The 19422-nt window shown below is 38.6% G+C and overlaps 1 protein-coding gene across 3 annotated transcripts; it reads left to right on the top strand.

Annotated features, from left to right (window-relative positions):
* The first annotated feature begins 191 nt into the window (after window positions 1-191).
* On the top strand, window positions 192-19272 carry LOC111018585 (Ubiquitin-like superfamily protein). 3 transcript variants are annotated; one of them, XM_088126582.1, is made up of 10 exons: window positions 192-409; window positions 699-798; window positions 10535-10587; window positions 10682-10763; window positions 11714-11779; window positions 11879-11946; window positions 15302-15499; window positions 15592-16084; window positions 17561-17836; window positions 18678-19272. In XM_088126582.1, exons 2-10 carry the CDS (start codon window positions 699-701, stop codon window positions 18902-18904), a joined length of 1563 nt encoding a protein of 520 aa, XP_087982708.1. In that variant the 5' UTR covers window positions 192-409; the 3' UTR covers window positions 18905-19272. The 3 variants fall into 3 exon arrangements, with proteins under 3 accessions (XP_087982708.1, XP_022150425.1, XP_022150424.1); XM_022294733.2 differs by having other exon boundaries at window positions 15589-16084; XM_022294732.2 differs by having other exon boundaries at window positions 192-491; window positions 15589-16084.
* The last annotated feature ends 150 nt before the right edge of the window (window positions 19273-19422 follow it).

Below are 19422 nucleotides of genomic sequence, written 5' to 3'. Positions count from 1 at the left end.
ATAAATGTCATTTACGATTGAGTTACGTGATTTTGGCTTAAAAAATAGTTTTTCGTGTTATTAAAAAAAAAAAAGTGAAAGTTGGATTTAATTTTTCATAATTTTTTTTTGACGGAAATTTTTCATAATTATAGTTTAAAGATAATGACTAATTAAACCTATGGTTTAAAATCACTTAAAATTCGATGAAAAAAGGAAGTGTTAATTTCAAAGGAACCGATCTCGGTTGAAACTCGGAGGATTATCATGGCGTTGGCAGTGTGATTCGATTTAACAGTTGACACAATTCTTAAGTTTTCTTCTTCTAACGTCCTTCGCTGTTCTCTCCACTGCGCATCGGTTGTCAACTGCCGACCCTCCTCATCCTTTTCCAAATTTCTTAGTCTAATCTTCACTGAATTTAGTTCAGGTGATCGGAATTTCGGCTTGCTTCTTGTCGTCTCATCAAATTGTGTTCTGGGTTTGCTTGAAATTTGCTTTCGGAATTGAGGGTATGTGGGAAGTGAATGCCTGGAGATTTAGGGGGTTTGATTTTATTACGGGGGAGATAATTGAACTTTGTTTATGTTTTGATTCTTCTGGCGATTATGTAGTTTTTGTTTGGGTATTTAGTTTGAAATTTTGATTTTCTTTTTCTATTTGTTACTGGGTGTGATTTTGTCTCTATAGTCATTGTTGATTATTGTTTGTTCGTGCAGATGGAGCAGTCTCTGTCATCATTGGCATTCAAGGGTTCCATAGGTGAAGCAATTCTTGAATCCAAAAATCAGAGGAAACTATTTGTGGTTTTTATTTCAGGTAAATTTTGTTTCTCCTACCTTTCTCAACGGTTTTGTTGATTGGATATATTTTAGATATAAGGAGGAAGGATATTTTTTGTTACTCTTTTGACTTTTGAGTAGTGGGGGGGGGGGGGGGGGGGGAAGTAACTGGTCGAAATAGTGGTGTAAATTACTAGTTTCGGCCATTTTCCCAAATGTTTCTACTTAAAAATTTACATATTTTGTGATGTGGGGTTCGTTTCGTAGCATCTGCCAATTTTCTTTTGGATTAACATTCATGATGCATACCCCGGGTCGGAAATGCAGAGAGAGAGAGAGAGGAAGAAGAAAGGAAAGAAAAAATGAAGGAAAAGAGAGGGGGGGGGGAAGTAACTGGTCGAAATAGTGGTGTAAATTACTAGTTTCGGCCATTTTCCCTAATGTTTCTACTTAAAAATTTACATATTTTGTGATGTGGGGTTCGTTTCGTAGCATCTGCCAATTTTCTTTTGGATTAACATTCATGATGCATACCCCGGGTCGGAAATGCAGAGAGAGAGAGAGGAAGAAGAAAGGAAAGAAAAAATGAAGGAAAAGAGAAGAAAAAGAGAACAAATAGTTGGTTTAGGAATTGGGAATTTCATATAGTTAAACAGCTAATGTCTGATGAATCAGATGTTCTACTTTTGTGTGGCATAGAAGTAAGAAGAATGGATCATGGCAAGGTGATGATTTGGCAATCATTGGGAGGGAAGGAGATTTTGTTGCACGTTATTGAGTCTTGAGAAGAAATTGAATTATGAAGGGTTGGAGAGTCTTCTATTAGTTCTTCATTTTTCCATTGGGTCTAATGATTGGCAATTGGAAGGAGAAGGTGAGCAGAACTACAACTAGATTCTGCGATGAGAGTTCTAAGACTCCTAATTTTCCTTGGGTTTTTGATAGGATTGCTATTAGGATTTAGTATGATTTAGGCTTGAGTGATCTCAAGAGGGGAGGGTCCAAGTAGCTCGAATGACTTGGAGATTATTGTAATCTTTCTATCCTTTATTTTCCAATCTCTTTTTTTTTTTTTTTTTTTTTTTTTTTTTTGATAAGAAACAAAATATGTGTATTCAAATCAAGAAGGCCCCTAAAGGGGATAAAAACAAAAGGCGGAGGGTAGAGCTAACCCTCCCCAAAGCTCTATACAATCACCGCTTTCCAATCTTGTGCAAGCAAAAGAAGATTGTAGTTACAAAAAACTTTCTTGTGTAGTAAAGCCCACCAAGAAGCTAGATGCTTAATATTCACACAAAAAAAATCTAACAAAATCAACTTATCTTCAAAAAGCCGACTATTCCGTTCCTTCCATATCGACCATAAAAGAGCCCTGGCCGCACAATTTCAAAGAACCCAAGCTTTGCCCTTGAGCTGCCTTCCTCCATAACCTTCAGCAATGAAATCCTCAATTCTTCTAGGAATATAGAGAGAGAAATCTAGCAAAGAAGCTATAAACCCCCAAACTTTGAAAACAAAAGGGCAATGGAGAAAAAGGTGGTCCATTGTTTCATTGTTGCTCATACACATTGTGCACACAGAGGGAGAAAGAGTCCAATGAGGTAATTTCCTTTGAAGTTTCTCTGCGGTATTTACCCCTCTATAGAACAAAGTCCAAATGAAGAATTTTACCTTCTTTGGGAATCTAAAATTCCATATCAAGCTTGCAGTAGCTTAATTAAGTTTAGGAGAAGGGGACGTGAGAGCCATGAAGGCTGAATTGACTGTGAAACAGTTGGATGAGTCCACTTTCCACCATAAAATGTCCCTTCCATTTCCGATAGCTGCACCTTCTATTTTTCGAGTGAAGTTTGCCCATCTACTCATTTCCCTTTCAAAGAGATTCCTTCTGAAACCAAGATTCCAGGTTGAGGCCTCTGCACACCAACAATCCGCAATGGACATACCTTCTTAGAGGATAACACAAACAAATCCGGGAAAGTGGTGGAAAGAGGGGCAGAATCAATCCATGGGTCCTCCCAAAATCTGACTTGGACCCCCGAGGATATTTTGAAGAAGGAGAACTTTTGAAAAGCTCTAAGTTCCCTTGTATGTCCCTCCACGGTCTACCGATAGAAGGACCACCCAAAGGTTTTGTCCACCAACCAAAAGACTCCACACCGTAAATAGTGGCTATCACCCATCTCCAAAGGCTATCTCTTTCCACTGTGAACCGCCATAACCATTTCATTAATAGAGCATTGTTCCTTAGCCTCAAAGAACCAATTCCAAAGCCCCCCTATTTATGAGGCACAGCCGACCAAGACCACTTCACCAAATTCCCCACCGATCTAGAAATCTCACCGTTCCATATAAAGTCCCGCATAAGCTTCTTCATAGACTTTATGACTGTCTCTGGAGTTTTGAGAATCGAATAGAAGTATATGGAGATGCTATTGAGGATCGACTGAGCAAGAGTAAGCCTACCACCCTTGGAAAGAAGCAAAGAACTCTATTTTTGGAGTCTTTTGTGCATTTTGTCCACCACCGGAGCCCAAAAACTAGTGGTCTTGTGGTTCCCTCCGAGGGGGAAACCTAGATAATTAAAAGGGAAAGAATCCATCTTGCAGCCAAAAGAGGAAGTCCAGAAGCTAACCTCTGACCTTGTGCAATTAACACCAATCACAGTAGTTTTTGAAACATTCAGAGAAAGACCCGATACCAATAAAAACACATGAATGAGACCCCACCAATTCTCCATTAATTGAGTTGAAAAGGGGCAGAAAATAAGCACATCGTCGGCATATTGGAGGTGAGTCACCTCTAAGGAACTATTTCCAATATTGAAACCTTTGAGAATATTCCTCTCATTAAAAAAGTGAATTAATCTACTCAACGCATCACCCACAATCGTGAAGAGAAAATGGGAGAGGGGATCCCCTTGTTTTAAGCCCCTCTTGTCCTTTATCTTACCTCTAGGCTTTCCATTAAGCAACACAGAAAAGTTGGTAGAAGAAAGACACCCCCTAATCCACCTATGCCACCGAACCCCAAACCCTTTTGCCTCTAGAACAACATCTAGGAAATCCCAATCTACTTTATCATAAGCCTTTTCGAAATCAAATTTGAGGAGAAAGCCTTTTTTCTTCGAGTTCTTCCACTGACTCACTGTCTCAGAAGCCACCATAATAGCATCAAGGATTTGTCGACCTTCCACAAAGGCTGCTTGGGCATCATGAATAATGCTAGGGAGCATTTGTTTCAAACGGGCAACAAGCACCTTAGCAATATTTTTGTATAAAGAAGTGACCAGACTAATGGGCCTATAATCTTTGACTTTCAGAGGGTTTGAGTTTTTGGGAATCAAACAAATGTAAGTTTCATTAGTCTTCTGGTTGACAATTCCCTTCTCGAAAAAATCGTGGAACACAGTAACCAAATCCAGTTTAATAATGTTCCAAGAATTTTTAAAAAATTCATCGCTCATACCATCCGGACCCGGAGATTTAAGAGTGCCCAAATCTGCCACTGCCTTTCCTATCTCATCCTCTGTGAAAGGGTTTTCTAGAAGAGCCATATGGGAGTCTTGGAGGGGAACCCAATCCAAATTCTCAAATAGAAAGCCTCTGTCCATGGTGGTGGAGTACAAGGAGGAGAAATATCTCAAGAATTCTGCTTCTATATCTTCCCATTTAGTCAAAGAGGTGCCCTGTTCAGTTTGAATTTCAGCTATGTAGGCCCGGTTTTTCTTGTGTGCAGCCCATCGGTGAAAGAAGTTCGTGTTCTCGTCTCCCTCTTGCAACCATTTTATTTTCCCTTTCTGCATCCACAATCTTTGCTCACTGAAAGTAGTTTCAATCAAGCACTCTTTTAGCCCCTATCTTCTATTGAAATCATCTTCAGAGAGAGAATTAACTTCTTCCTCTCTATTCAAAGCATCTATGGCTTTCATAAGATCCATCTTCTTGAGGCCAATGTGGCCAAAAACCTCTATGTTCCAATTGGTGAGCACCCCTTTCAGACCCTGAAATTTCTTCATGAAACCATAACCCGGCCATCCTTGAAGAGGATTAGTTTTCCACCATTGATCAACCAACGGCATCAAGAGATGGGACTCTAACCATGCATTTTCAAATCTAAAAGGAGTAGGGCCCCATTTAATATCTTCAGACGCCAATTTAATAGGATAATGGTCAGAAGTGGTAAGAAAGAGTCTAGTAGCCCTTTGATCTGCAAAAATTGAGACCCATCCCTTAGATAAAAGAAAACGATCTAACCTCGAGAGAATTGGAGAGGAATGCGTATTAGACCAAGTGTAAGAACCATTGTCCAAGGGAGAGTCCAGGAGGTCGGTGTCTTCAATAAAGGAATTAAAATCCTTCATACTTCGAGTAACTCTTTCGCCTTTACCTCCCATTTTTTCCGAAATCCATCGAGCCACATTAAAATCCCCTGCTATACACCAACACCCTTGACAAAGGCCAGCTAAATCCTCCAACTCTCGCCAAAAAATAGCTCTGCCTCTAGTAGAAGAAGGCCCATAGATACTTGAGAACCACCCTGTCCTGCCATCAAAAAATCTGAAATTAAGGAAGACATAGAAGGAACCCAACAAAGAATCTAAAGTGGTTAATTTCTGTTCATTCCATAACATCAGGATACCCCCAGCAGTGTCCTCTGCCTCAAGAGCCAGCCAGCCGATATTACGAGAGCTCCAAATCGACTTAATTAACCTCCTATCTACTGAGCTTTTCTTTGTCTCCTGCAAACAAACTATGTCTGGATCTTCTTTAAGAAGAAGATCCTTGATCAGAGCTCTTTTTGAGGCAGCTCCAATACCCCTCACATTCCAAGAGATCAGCTTCATTGAGCCACCGAAGGGCCCTCATCTACATTCTGCCTTGCTATCCTGGCCTTATTTTCCCAAGTAGCCAACAGATTCTTCAGCTCCCTACTCTCTGTATTGTTTGATTTTGTACCTTTGCTCGTAACTTTGTTTTTATTTGGGATTGGACGAATACAAAGATTGTTCTCCCAAAGAAGAACCACCATCTTTTTTGTAAAAGGGAAGACCTTTTGTGGCGAAGAGACTTCTAATGATTCTTCCTCCGCCCTGTCAAGGTCATTACTAGCTAAAGGTTCTGCCTCAATTGCCATCAACTCCTTCCCCTGTCCATCAAGGTCATTGTCATGCGACTCCTCAAAACAGGCTTGGTAACCTTCTGGGAAATCCTGCACAAAGTCAACGGGCTGTGGACTGTCTGGATAATCAATTTCTTCACTGGACCAAAAGGATTCTGATGAAACCTCAATTTGTTTACCTTTTTTCTTTTCTTTTCTGTCTATTTCTTCCTCCCTAGCCAATTTTCTCTTCTGACGCCTTTCCTCTTCAGTTGAAAAGACTATACCTTTTTGAATGGATGGGGATTTCATAGCACAATTTGGCTATAGAATAATATTTCAGTCTATGTTTTCTTCTCAGTTTTCTATCCCAAACCCATCAACAATATCAAGATATTATAATTATGACTCCCATAAAAACTAGAGGTCTCTTCGGAATCCTCGTGGTTGAGTGAAGATGCGCCGGTGAACGAAATTCCTTCTTCTCCTACAGTTTTCTCGTGGTCGAGGAATGTTTAGAAACGGAGGATCCTGGAAAGGGGAGAAAACTTGTTATTGTAGATGTCAATCCTATTGAACGGTAGCTATTAGAGACGGTGGGACTTAGAAGGGCCAGTTGAGACGGGTAAGATTGCAGATGCTCCTCCAGCTATTCTCCCCTTCACAAAAAATCTGGTGGTTGCTCTTTGGGAAAATAGCCTATGTATTAGACCTATTCCGTGTAAAGGGAAGGTGGGGGGAAAAGGAGGCAAGAGTAACAATGTAGAAAGTAGAGAATTGAGAAACTTGCTAGCTACGTGGGAGAATGAAGCAAAAGCAGCAAAACAGAGTGTAGAAGAGGGTAAGGAGGTTTCTTTATGAAGATAATTTCTTGGAATGTCTGAGGTTTGGGAGCAGCCTCCAAAAGAGCTCTTGTGAAGGATATCATTAAGCGTGCGGATCCAGATGTAGTTTGCTTTCAAGAAACTAAAAAAAGTGAGATTGATAGATTCTTAGTTAAATCTATTTGGAGTTCTCGGCGTGTGAGCTGGTTGTCTTTAGATGCGAAAGGGACCTCAGGAGGTATTCTTCTCTTGTGGAATGAGCTGAAAATTTCGGTTATTGATTATGTGGTGGGAAGTTTCTCCCTTACCATTCATTTCTCTTTAGTGGATGGTAGGCTCGGCTAGTTCACAGGGGTCCATGGGCCGTCTTCTAGAAGAGGTAGAACTAGCTTTTGGAGGGAATTAGAAGATCTGGGAGGTTTATGTCAGGTTGTGTGATGCATTGGAGGAGACTTCAACGTGGCCCGCTGGTTATCAGAGAAGCAGAGTACTCGTTCTGGGAGAATTACTCGTAGTGTGAAGGAATTTAATTCTGTGATTGAAGCCTTAGATCTGGAAGACCCCCCATGGATAATGGCGCTTTTACTTGGTCTAACTTCAGAATTTCTCCCACTCTCTCGAGGTTAGATCGTTTTTTGGTAACTAAAGATTGGTTGATGTCTTTTGCAGATCAAAGGATTGTTCGTCTGAGTCGCCCTACTTCAGATCACTTTCCCATTCAGCTGGCTCCGCTTAGGCGGAGATGGGGTCCAACTCCGTTTAGATTTGAAAACGCTTGGCTCGAGTCCCCTCTCTTGCTCCCCCTAGTCGAACACTGGTGGTCTTCCCATCCCATGAGTGGTTGGCCAAGTCACGGGTTCATGGAAAAATTAACAGGCCTGAGAGGTGTGCTTTCGCGGTGGAATAAGGAGATGTTTGGTCATTTGGGGATCAAGAAGAATTCTCTTACAAATGACATAGAAGAGCGGGACAGGGTGTAGGAAGACCACCCTTTGTCTTCAGAGGAGTGGGAAAGGAGAAGGCTTTTAACAGGGGATCTTTAGGAGATTACCATTTGTGAACAAAGGATGTGGGCTCAGAAAGGGAAGCTACGTTGGCTAACCGAAGGTGATGAAAATACAAATTTCTTCCGTCGATGGTCCTCCCAAAAACAGAGTAGGGCTTTCATAGCAGAGATTGAAGACGAACAGGGTAGACTTTTGACTGAAGAGGTGGACATCGTGGCTGAATTCTTAAGGTTTTTCTCCTCCCTTTATACTTCAACGATGGATCAGTGTTTTCATTTAGAGAATATTGATTGGTTCCCCCTTATAGAGGCTCAAAGCTCTCAGTTGACGGTAGCCTTTTCAGAGGAAGAAATCAGTAGGGCTGTGAAGGATATGGGTTCTCTAAAATCTTCGGGTCCAGACGGGATGAGTAACGAATTCTTAAAAAAGGCTTGGAACATCTTCAAGACCGATTTGGTGAAAGTGTTCCAAGATTTTTTTGAGAAAGGGATTATAAACAAGAGTACAAATGAAACCTATATTTGTCTCATTCCAAAAAAGAGAAATCCCTCTTCGGTGAAGGACTTTAGGCCAATCAGTTTGGTCTCATCCCTATATAAGATTGTGGCAAAGGGCCTCGCTGCCCACCTCAAAAAAGTTCTGCCTTTAATCATCTCAGATGCTCAAGCAGCTTTTGTGGAGGGTTGTCAAATCATGGATGCTATTTTAACTGCTGCAGAGACAGTGGGGCATTGGAAGAAATAGAGGAAGAAGGGCATGTTATTAAAACTGGATTTTGAGAAGGCTTATGATAGAGTGGATTGGTCTTTCCTAGATGCGGTGTTTCAAGCTAAAGGTTTTGATTGGAGATGGCGCAAGTGGATTCATGGGTGCCTGTGTACAACTAATTTTTCTGTCATTATTAATGGAAGACCCAGAGGCAAAATTTTAGCAAAAAGAGGCCTTAGGCAAGGTGATCCCCTCTCTCCTTTTCTTTTTACTTTGGTGGGTGATGCTCTCAGCAGGTTGATACACTTTTGCCATGAGAAGGGAATTATTAAGGGGTTCAAGGTGGGAACTAGTGATGTGGAGGTTACTCATCTTCAATATGCTGATGATGTTTTGATTTTTAGCCCTTTCTCGAAACAGAATCTGGAATTGTGGTGGGGTTTGATCAATTTTTTTCCGTTGACTTCAGGCCTCTCTCTAAATGTCACAAAAACAGCTTTGATAGGCATCAATTGTAGTCCCTTGGAAACTGCGGCTTGGGCTTCTTCTTTCGGATGTAAGCTAGAGACTTTCCCTTTTTCTTATCTGGGTTTTCCTCTTGGGGGTAATCATAGAAGAAAGTTTTTTTGGGATCCTTTACTGGAGAAAATGTGTAAAAGGCTACAGAAATGGAAACCCCTCCTACTCTCCAAAGGAGGAAGGTTAACTTTGGCTGAAACTGTGTTAAATAGTCTTCCCCTTTATTATTTCTCGCTTCTTAAAGCTCCTGGAGTGGTTATTAAGGCCATGGAGAAGTTGATCTGGGATTTTATCTGGAATGGAGGCACCCATAGGCCCGTGGGAAATTTGGTTAAATGGTCTTGGACTGCTCTGCCTACTAGGCAGGGGGGCCTTGGAGTGGGCTCCCTTGAGTTGAGGAACAAAGCTCTTTTGATGAAGTGGCTTTGGCGGTTTGCTTTAGAAGGAAAAGCCTTGTGGAGAAGGGTTGTTGCTGCTATATATGGGGTGGATTCACATGAGTGGTTTACTAAATGCAACACAGGTCTTCGATTGGAAGACCTTGGATAGATATTGGAAGTACGCGCAGTGGTTTTATGAATTTTGTAGCTTTCAAGGTGTCCTCTGGAAATAGAGTTCGTTTTTGGGAAGATACTTGGGCAGATTCCTCCCCCCTTGTCACTGTTTTTCCCGACATGTTCATGCTGTCTAACAAGAAGGATGCTTCGCTTTCAGAGTGTTGGAATTCTGTTTCTCAAACGTGGGATTTGGCTTTTAGAAGAAACCTCTTCGACAGAGAACTAGATAGCTGGGCTACTTTTACTAAAAAGTTGGATGGAGTGCTACTTGGGCAGGGTCAAGACAGAATGCGGTGGAAGGAGGATCCAAGTGGGGTCTTTTCAACTAATTCAGCCTTTTTGGCCCTGACTTCCCCTTCTCCAAAAATGAACACTTCCATTTCGTTGCAGATTTGGAACTTTAAGGTTCCTAAGAAAGTAAAAGTGTTTTTGTGGTTGATGTTCTATCGGGGGATTAATATAGCCGACAAGCTTCAGCATAGACTTCCCACATGGTCTCTCTCACCGTCGGTTTGTTTGTTATGTAATAAAGACTCCGAGACACTAGATCATTTATTCCTTCATTGTCAGGTGGTTTCTTCAGTGTGCTTTTACTTTGCTGCCATGGTGGGAGTGTCTTTTTGTTTCCCACGAAAGATAGATGAGTTTATTTCAGAAGGCTTCGGGGGAAGGGCTCTAAGAGGTAAAGCTTTTATTCTTTGGAATTGTATGGCTAGAGCCTTACCTTGGCTTTTGTGGAGAGAAAGGAATAGTAGACTTTTTGAAGATAAGAAGTCCTCGGTGGATTCTCTTTGGGTGAATATACAGCATATGGCTTCTTGGTGGACTTCCATCCACAAGAAGGTTTTTTGTAATTATAGTCTTCAAATGATTATACGGGATTGGAAAGCTGTGATTGTATAGTTCTTTGGGGAGGGTTTTCTCAACCCTCTACCTTTAGGTTGTCCTTTTTTGTGAATGGAATACAATTTGTCTGTTTCTTATAAAAAAAAGAAGAATCATTTTGAATTTTGTTCATTTGGAATCTATTCTTCTCCTTCCCCTCCTATTTTATGTAGGCGAGGATGCTGAATCAAGCAGTTTGGAAAGTTCCACTTGGACAAGCTCAAGAGTAACTTCTTTCTGGAGTCTCAACTACTTGGATTAATGATTCATGTTCCTTCATCTATGACTTTATACTATTCTTTCGTTTGATGGTTTATCAGGTGGCTGAGTCAGTGTCAAAATACTGCGTTTTATTACATATTCCTGCTGGAAGCACTGATGCTGCTCAGTTTTCGTCAATATGTATCCTTATATTAACTAACACTTTTCAGCTCTCATTATTATTGCATGCTACTGCCCATGGCTTTACTTTCTGGTATGAAGGTGTATCTTGGGGCATAAAACTTGGTCTATCCATCTTTACATTTTGGCCATCTAACTTCTATATGAGGACCATAAACTAGAATCTCCCAGTTTGAGCTCTTCATGAACTTTTCCAAGCCCTTGCCAGGAGACTGCCCCTTGGGGGCTATCTATTGAAAAATATCATGTTCTTTTTTTTTTTTTTTTTTCTTTTTCCATTTATAAAATAATAATAAAAAAAGGAATCTTATTGTAATAAAAGGAAAATTACACAATTGGTCTATGAGGTGTGAATGGATTTCACTTAGGCCTCAAAATTTGAAAAAGTTTCAATTTAGACCCTGGTCCCTGGGTTTGGTCCCTTGCCATTTTCATGCTTCTGTCCTCCTGTCTAGGTGTATGTATCTAAAGTTCTGTAATTTCTTTCAAATTGGAGTTTTTTTTTTCCTTTCTCTTTTTGGGCGGTCATTTTTTAGGTCCCTTTTGTATTCGATCATTTTTCTTTGCTTGGTTTTTCCATATATCTCTTTTAAAAAAGACTCCTGGACCTTTTCAAAATATTTTTGATCATAAGATGTCTATAAAATTGGTATTATTGCATTTCGTGTGTAGACTGCTAGTTGGTTGTGTAATAGGTCATCTCTCACTTGGTTTATTAGGTTATTGTGGCTTGATGAGATCCGGCATACGATATCTAAACAGGTTTTCGTGTTTCTAAGCTTGTGGTTCACTGTCAGTGTTGTTCCTTCTCAAACTGGGATGTCATCTTCCTTGGCAAGCCTCTCAGATTTATATATATTAATTTTCCTCCCTTTTCTTGCTGACATTATGTACTCATTCTCTAATACCTTTCAAGGTTGAGGTTGTTTCCTTTCATCAGTGTGCTGTAGACCCACAGAAATCTGTTCCATGTATAACTGCTGTTGGATACAATGGTATACAACTTTGGCAAAATGGTAAGGATTGTTGGTGAGATGTGTCCCTTGCAACAGTTTGAGCTAAACATATTATATGTTTCTGTTTGACTTCTGTTTTTCTGTCTTGAAATATTTTAGAGGGCTTCATTGGTGCTGACGATTTGGCTTTCAATTTAGAGAAGGCGTGGTTGGGTCTTCATATCCAGGTATGTTACTATTTCCTATTAATAATTTTACTATTTTCATTTAAAATATGGAGCTCTAAAGGTTAGGTGTATGCTATACCTTGTAGAAGTTGTCAGATTTCAAACGAATGTGTGTTTGGAGGCTCAATTGAAATTTTAATGTACATACTAATCTTCCATTCCTTTTGTTGAGAAATATATATGTCGCTCTCAGTCCACACTTATAAAGGATTAGAGCTAATTAATTATTGCTTCGGATTTTTTTTTGGGATAAAAAATCACATTTTTATTGAGAAAAATGAAAGCATACGAGAGTATACAAAAGGATCCAACCCAAAAGGAGTCAAAACTAAAAAAAGGGTTCTAATCAAGCAAAATAGACCTAAAGGATAATTACAAAAGTCGTTAAGCACCGAAACCCAATGAGAGGAAATCTAACCGTCCTCCCAAGGTCTTTCCATCCCTTTAAAATTTATATTGTTCTTCTCACTCCAAAGCACCAAGGATGGCACAGAACTGGCATTATTGCTCAGAAAATGAAACTGGGGATTTAATGTCGAGAAAGAGGCCTCATGGAGAAAAATCATAGTTAGTATTTACGAGCAAAAGTTCATAGTTGGTGCAGTAAAAGTAGTCCAAAAGAGCTGAAAGGGTCTCTAGTGCCCCTTTCCCAGGGACTCGAGCAATCAGTCAAATTCCACTCTAGAAGAGCTATGGAAATTTCGGGATGATGTGTTTAGTTATGACCTGTTAAAGATGAATAAACCACCACTCAACCCAAAAACTTAAGCTGATGGGTTGGGTAAATTTAATTCATTTATGAGTATCTCAACACTCCCTCTCACTCGTGTGCTTAGAAAATTGCAACAAGACCCAACAAGTGGAAATTATAATTAATGGGAAGGAAACAACAATGCAGGGGTTCAAACACAGTACCTCCCGCTCTGATACCATGTTAAAGATAAATAAACCACTACTTAACCCAAAGACTTAAATTGATGGGTTGGGTAAATTTAATTTATTTATGAGTATCTCAACGTGACCTCAAGATTGGAAATCAAATTTCTGACCCTCATTATTTTTTCCATGTTTAAGTCTTTCAAAATTTTCTGGTATGTAGACAAATTATTTGAACTTGGTTCTTAAAGAGGAATTTTAATAGGAAGCTTTAAGGTATCTTCCTCACAATATTGATGTTCAAAACTAGAGAAACAGTTGTAGTGCTTACGAAAGGTGCCGAGCCGTTAGAGAGGGTTGGGGACTCTCCTTCCCAATCCTTACACAAAAGGCAAAAGATGCCTTTCCTGGCCAAACCCAAAAGCATATGAGTACTCCCTACACGAAAGCCCTTCCAATAGCTATTGGTAGGGGAATTTACTTCCTTACCCATTCCTAAAATAAGTATTTACAATGTGTGTGTGTGTGTGTGGGGGGGGGGGGGGGGGCATCCACAATATGGAAGGGATTGCTTTCTTAATCTCTCTTATTCAAGATAGATGGCTTTAGAACATTGACAATACTGGAAATTTTGCTTGCAAAGCTGCCTTGGCCTTTTTTAACTCCTATCCTTCTAAGCTGGATAAATATACTACAAACTTGATTTCGAAAGAAGTCCATAAAAAAGTGAATTTTTTATGGTTTTTTTTTTCTTTTCTTTTTTTAAATATAGTGTATATAGTGTATATATATATAAACCAATTGTTATTGGGAAGATGAAAGAATAGAGTGCAAGGAGCTACCAAAGAAACGAAGGGTCCACCTGAAACAAGGGGACCCTCCACAAAACGATTTAAAAAGTTATCCCCCAACTCTTGGTAACCAAAACCAAAAGATAATTACAAAATAGATTAGAATTGAGAACCCAAGGAGTATTGTGAAATGCCACATTCCGCACATCCTCTCAAGAACTATCTTTTTCGAGGAACTCTTTCCTATTTCTTTCCAGTGATACACCACATGGTAGCCAAGTAACCGGCTTGCTGAAGAACCCAAAAGGGAAGTTCTTAGGTTCTCTAGCCTAGAAAAGACTTAACACACATGTTAGAAGACAAAAAGGGAATTTAAAATCATGATGGCAGCTCACCATAAATCTGTGTCAACTGTAGAATCATGATGGAAGCTCGGTAACATTTTTCCATCCACTGCCACCTCTTAAGATATTTTTTCTGCGTTAAGTTTAAAATCTTTCCTGGGGTTTCAAGATATTGATTCTATACTATCAGACTTTTAGGTTGGTGGCTGAATGGAAAAGCTAATCTCGTGGAAGAATGCCAGTAAAGTTATTTTATAGCTTATTTGGATCGAAGAAAATAATAGCATTTTAGATAAAATGAAATTAGAAGATTGTTCTCCATTGCCAGATCGAAGTTGGACTTGTATTATCAAATACAAAATGAGCAACAAATTAGTTACCAACCGGTTAGGATACTAGTAGGAAAATAATAAGAATACTAGTACTAGTAGGACATTAGGAGGTATGATTATCATAGTTTGTTAGAATAGTGGTTATAAATACAATATGGTGGAGGATTTAATATCCTACGAGTTTCCTTGTCAACCAAATGTAGTAGGATCAGGCGGTTGGTCCGTGAATAGTCAAGGTGCGTGTAAGCTGGCTCGGACACGCGGATATCAAAAAAAAAAAAAAAGAAATACAATATGGTGGAGGGTTTGAAGTGGGTAGAATTTTGGACGGTAATTTTGGGATAGTTTAGGTCTCTCCAAGTGCTTGGGTATTGTAGTTTTTCTTGTAGCTTCTAATTTCTATATCGTGATAGGAAACCAACCGTTTATTTATGCATCAGGGTATAGCTCTCCTTACCTCACTCTGAAGGGAGTTTCGAGAGCTCTATACCTCTCCTTACCTCACTTAGAGAGCAAGTACACAGAAAATTACTTAAAAAGATACCTCCCAGATCCTATCTTTTCCCCTTATATTCATCATACCTAAAACGAACTAATATGCTCTGGGTCCATGGTCCCCACACAATAACAAATCTGCAAAACGTAAAATTACTCTCGTAGCCCCTTCCCTCTCCTATGACTATACATTTTTCGTTATGGGGATTAAAAATGTAAAATTACTCATACATCCTTCCCTCTCCTAGGACTATACATTTTCATCATGGGGTCTATCATATCATGATACAATTTTAGTGTGTTACGGTTTAACACTATTTTCAGTTGTGTTTTTGTTCTACAAAGATATCCAAAACTTTTCAAAGACGAGATATTAAGATGTGAATGAAAATTAGGTGACTCGGGCAATTTTATTTTGCCTCCTATATTTGTGAAATACTTTTTGTTTTTATTGATCCTTAGGACTCTTTGTTACTTGCACCAAAGAATTTTAGTTATATCTGAAAATGAATTGCAGGAAACTACGGCATCTGTTTTGACTGCAGCCCTTGCTGCAAAGAATTCTGAGGCATCTACTTCAAGGCCGTCTGATTCAGGGAGTTCCTCTTTGGCAGCTGTTTCTCCTGCAGATGATCATATTGGTTCCTCAGAAACTACTCTGGGAGTCATTAAGGAGTTGGTAGAGGAGGAGAAAGGGCCTGAACAATTAGTCAAGGTATCATGTCAGCATAGTTTACCTTAAGCTAAAGGGTTATATTACTTATATTGCTTATAATTGGTCCCATTCTCTTTTGTCATTGCCAGCAGGAAGACATAAAAGCAGTTGATAAGGAGTCCAATGTACAACATTCTGTGAGTGTTCGGAACGATGATGAATCCCCTGATCCCTCTGAGAAAGAGAATAGTTCATTGGCAGATCTTGGAGACCTGCAAAAATGTTCCACTGAACGTACTTCCAGTACTGTGCATGACTCTTCTATCTCTCCAAGGCTTACCGAGTCATGTCAATCAGGAGCTTCACAACCAATCTCTTTAGAAGCCAAGAAAGATGTCCAAGAGGAAAAGAACGGAATTGTGGATCAGAATAACGCTTTTAAAAATGAGAGTGTTCGTAAAGATTACACGTCAAGTGATGTTCATTTAAACATTCGGTTGCTAAATGGTGTTAGCCTCCAGGAGAAGTTTCCCAAGACGAGCACCTTGAGAATGGTCAAAGATTACGTGGATAGTAGCCAAGAAAGTAGCTTTGGGTCTTATGATTTAGCCGTTCCGTATCCTCGCAAGGTCTTCACTGATGAAGGTACGATCTGAACTGTTTCTTGGTAAAATTCAATAGCTCCTAGTGTATGATTGACGATTCTTCATTTTCATTTTGGTCTCTAATATTATTAAAATCTTACTTTGTATTTAATATTTGAATAGATTACCCTTTTGAATTCCACAGTTTGTGTTAATTCTATTTAGTCCTTTAGGTATTGAAAACTACCATTTGATTTCTGAACTATAGAAAAAATTTCTAAATGGTTTTTGACGTCACTACAACGTTAATGACAATAATAGAAAACTGACCTGGTCATGATAGATTATGACATGACAATGTTTGCATGGTTGACTCAAAAGGGCGTGGGAAGCTTTATTGATTTATATTGTATTTTGTTGGCTTGGATTTTTCTTCTTCATCTTCGAAAAAGTCCTAACTTTCTCTTTTCTTTCTTCTCTATCACCCCACGGACACTGTCTGTCTTTTTTATCTTCTTCTCCTTTTTCCTCCATCTCATCTCTCTCTCTCTTCCCCCTCAATATTTTAAGATCATACTGATCCTTAGAGTTTGGGAAGCTATCTTGTCGTATAGACTTCTTTGGCATGTTATCAATTATAGAGTAGAATTTAGTGAGATTAGATATGAATATGACGAAAAATTTATCAGGCTGCGGTAGCCTTCCCAACAAGTAGAGATGGATGTGGTAATTGATATAAATTAAACATATCAAGGACTAAAGCAAAAATTACAAAAGAACTAGGACCACACCGGAAACGGGCAATATTTTAAAAACCAAAACTGTTGCTCAACTTATTTCTCCAATAAGAGTGCATTCTTGGACTGACATCCATTGATTGTGGCTGAGGATCAGCTGGTATTGATTGAAACTGATATTCAGATCTTTGAAAAGTTTTATCTATGATCCTATAAATACAGCTAGTAATTTAACTCATATTGGTATGTACGGCCTACGGACTCAATTAAACCCTTTCACTTCCGTCTTCGAAGTTTCATTGGAATTTGTTCCATTATTATTTAATATTTAGGTCAAATTAATAAGTTTGGTCCCAAACTTTCAGAGTTCTGAAGTTTTGTCTAATGAGTCCCTAAATTTTAAAAGGTGTCTAATAAGTCAACTTTTTTGCTTCTAATAGCCCTTAGGTTGTTGCTCCTTTTTGTCTCCAATACATGATGTTTCTTATCAAAAAAAAAAAAAATTTAGTTCCTTAAATTTTAAAGTGTTTAATTTATTTGACTTTCATAAAATTTTGGGATTTATTAGCTACAAAATTGAAAATTTGGAAACTTATTAGACACTTTTTAAAGGTCAAGAGTATATTAGATACAACATTATAAGTTTACGAGTATATTAGATACAACATTATAAGTTTAGGAACCTATCGTACACATGCTTGAAAACTCAGTGACAACTGAACTTGTAGTTTTTAATAGCATGAAGATTCTTACCCAGAGCTGGGTGTTGACTATTGTCTTATTTATTTGAATTGCTGCAGATTTGGGCAAATCATTATCTGACTTGGGCCTATCTAACAGACAAGCATTGATTATGGTTCGACATCAGGGAGTTAGTAACGATTTCAGAGGGGCGTCCTCCTCCTCAGATCAAAGAAACTCTGCAGCCAATAATGCCTCTCCAGATGAAAATGGTGATGGATATTTTGCATACGTTAGAAGGATATTATCTTATGTGAATCCGTTCTCCTATCTTGGTAGAGGTGCCAGCACAGAAAGTTCCAGACATGAAACTCAAGGAGACGTGCGACAGTATAGTGAGTTTTTTCCCCCCTAAAGATAGCAATTTCACATAAGTAGGCCAAGATCTCGATTTGACATAAATTCTTCGAAGTATTTCTTTTTGGTTCCTTTAACTATCTATCCACTCTGAGTTGACTTCATGTGTTAAGGTATCTATAAAAGATTAAATTTACCGTAGTATGTCGGCTTAAACTTTTGGGTTCAATAGTAATTTAACATTGAGCAGGATATCCGTGTTTGAACTACAAGGGAGAGTGTTAAGGTATCTATAAAAAACTTAAATTTATCGTAACCTATTAGTTTAAATTTTTGGAATCATGTCAGTGAATATTCTTGAGTATTTCATCATCATCAAATAGCTTCATGCATAAAATATCTCTCTTCATGTACCGAGGATCTCTTAGGGATGGAGATAAAGCGATCCTAAAACAATGTTTTCTTTGCCCCTATACATAGCCTTCTAACTTGTGGAATTGAACTATAAAAACCTAAATAAGTAGTGAAATTATTACTTAGGCAGGAGCATTCTTGTGCCTAGGTGGGGTTTTTTTTTTTTTTGGGGAGCATTGGTTCTTCTAGGTGTGTTTGATACTTTTTAGCTAGGTTTGGATTGCTGAGCTTTAGTGTTTTTTTTTAACTGGTTGATTTTGTGGCATGGTTAGTTTTGGGCCTTTTTTTGGCTTGCTTTCAAGTGTTTTGTTGGTAAATTTTGTGTTATTTATTGATGGATTCATGGGTACTGAGGAATTTTATAATATAGTTTTAATAAGGTGTTAATTTCACCTTCTATTTAAGTTTAAGATTCAATTCAATAAAATTAAAACTAAAGTAGACACTTTCTCTCTTTTGTTTTAGGTAGCGAATCTTCGAATTCAGAGAGTCGTTATGCCTGCCAACCAAACCAAGGTGCTATGGTGACGGGTGGAAACAATACCCGAGGCAAGCAACCATCGTCTACATCTAGATTTGGAGCAAATATTCACACGCTGAAGCATGACGACGACGAAGAACGATTCAGAGGTCGGAATTCCTTTTGGAATGGTAATTCTACTCAGTATGGTGGTGACGACGATAGCAAATGAGCTCTGCCCTATTAAGGCAATGTTAGAAACCAGATTGTTTCTCACTGCTATTAGAAACTTAGGTGCTATATAGGTGCTATATATATATATATATGTGGAATGTGACCTGAAACTGATAACTGAGAACAAAAAAGAAGCACTGTCAATATCCAAGTAAATAAGTCTATATATATTGGAGGCGAGGTTTAAAATGTCGATGTTGATAGAAATATTGAGATTTTAATTTTATGAAAGTATTGATGGAAATATCAATAAAGTGTCGATGTCGATGAATATTTTTGGAAAGATTATAAAAATATTTAAATTAGCAAATATCACTTCATCATTTCTAAATAAGTTAAAGGTTCTTATTATTAATGTTATCTTCACTTGCGATATTTTGTTGATATATATAATTTTTAATTTATCGATTTTTTTGCAATACTGTGGAATATCTATTTACATCTTTATGTCCACGTCAAATTCATGAACATGTCGATATGTCCGATGAAAATTTAATATCTTGATTGAATGCCATC

Source organism: Momordica charantia, assembly GCF_013281855.1.
Source record: "Momordica charantia cultivar OHB3-1 chromosome 7 unlocalized genomic scaffold, Mcharantia_2.0 BLBB01000007.1, whole genome shotgun sequence".
Lineage (NCBI taxonomy): Eukaryota > Viridiplantae > Streptophyta > Magnoliopsida > Cucurbitales > Cucurbitaceae > Momordica > Momordica charantia.
Note: the sequence above shows the minus strand (reverse complement) of the source record. Positions and strands in the feature narration are given on the sequence as shown.

What these genes read in the sequence shown, in the direction of transcription:
- LOC111018585 (XM_022294733.2), top strand. Translation starts at nt 699, where the DNA reads ATGGAGCAGTCTCTGTCATCATTGGCATTCAAGGGTTCCATAGGTGAA. An exon ending in CCACTTGGACAAGCTCAAGA is followed by an intron (nt 10,588 to 10,681) that starts GTAACTTCTTTC and finishes ATGGTTTATCAG; the next exon opens with GTGGCTGAGTCAGTGTCAAA. An exon ending in AGGAGACGTGCGACAGTATA is followed by an intron (nt 17,837 to 18,677) that starts GTGAGTTTTTTC and finishes CTTTTGTTTTAG; the next exon opens with GTAGCGAATCTTCGAATTCA.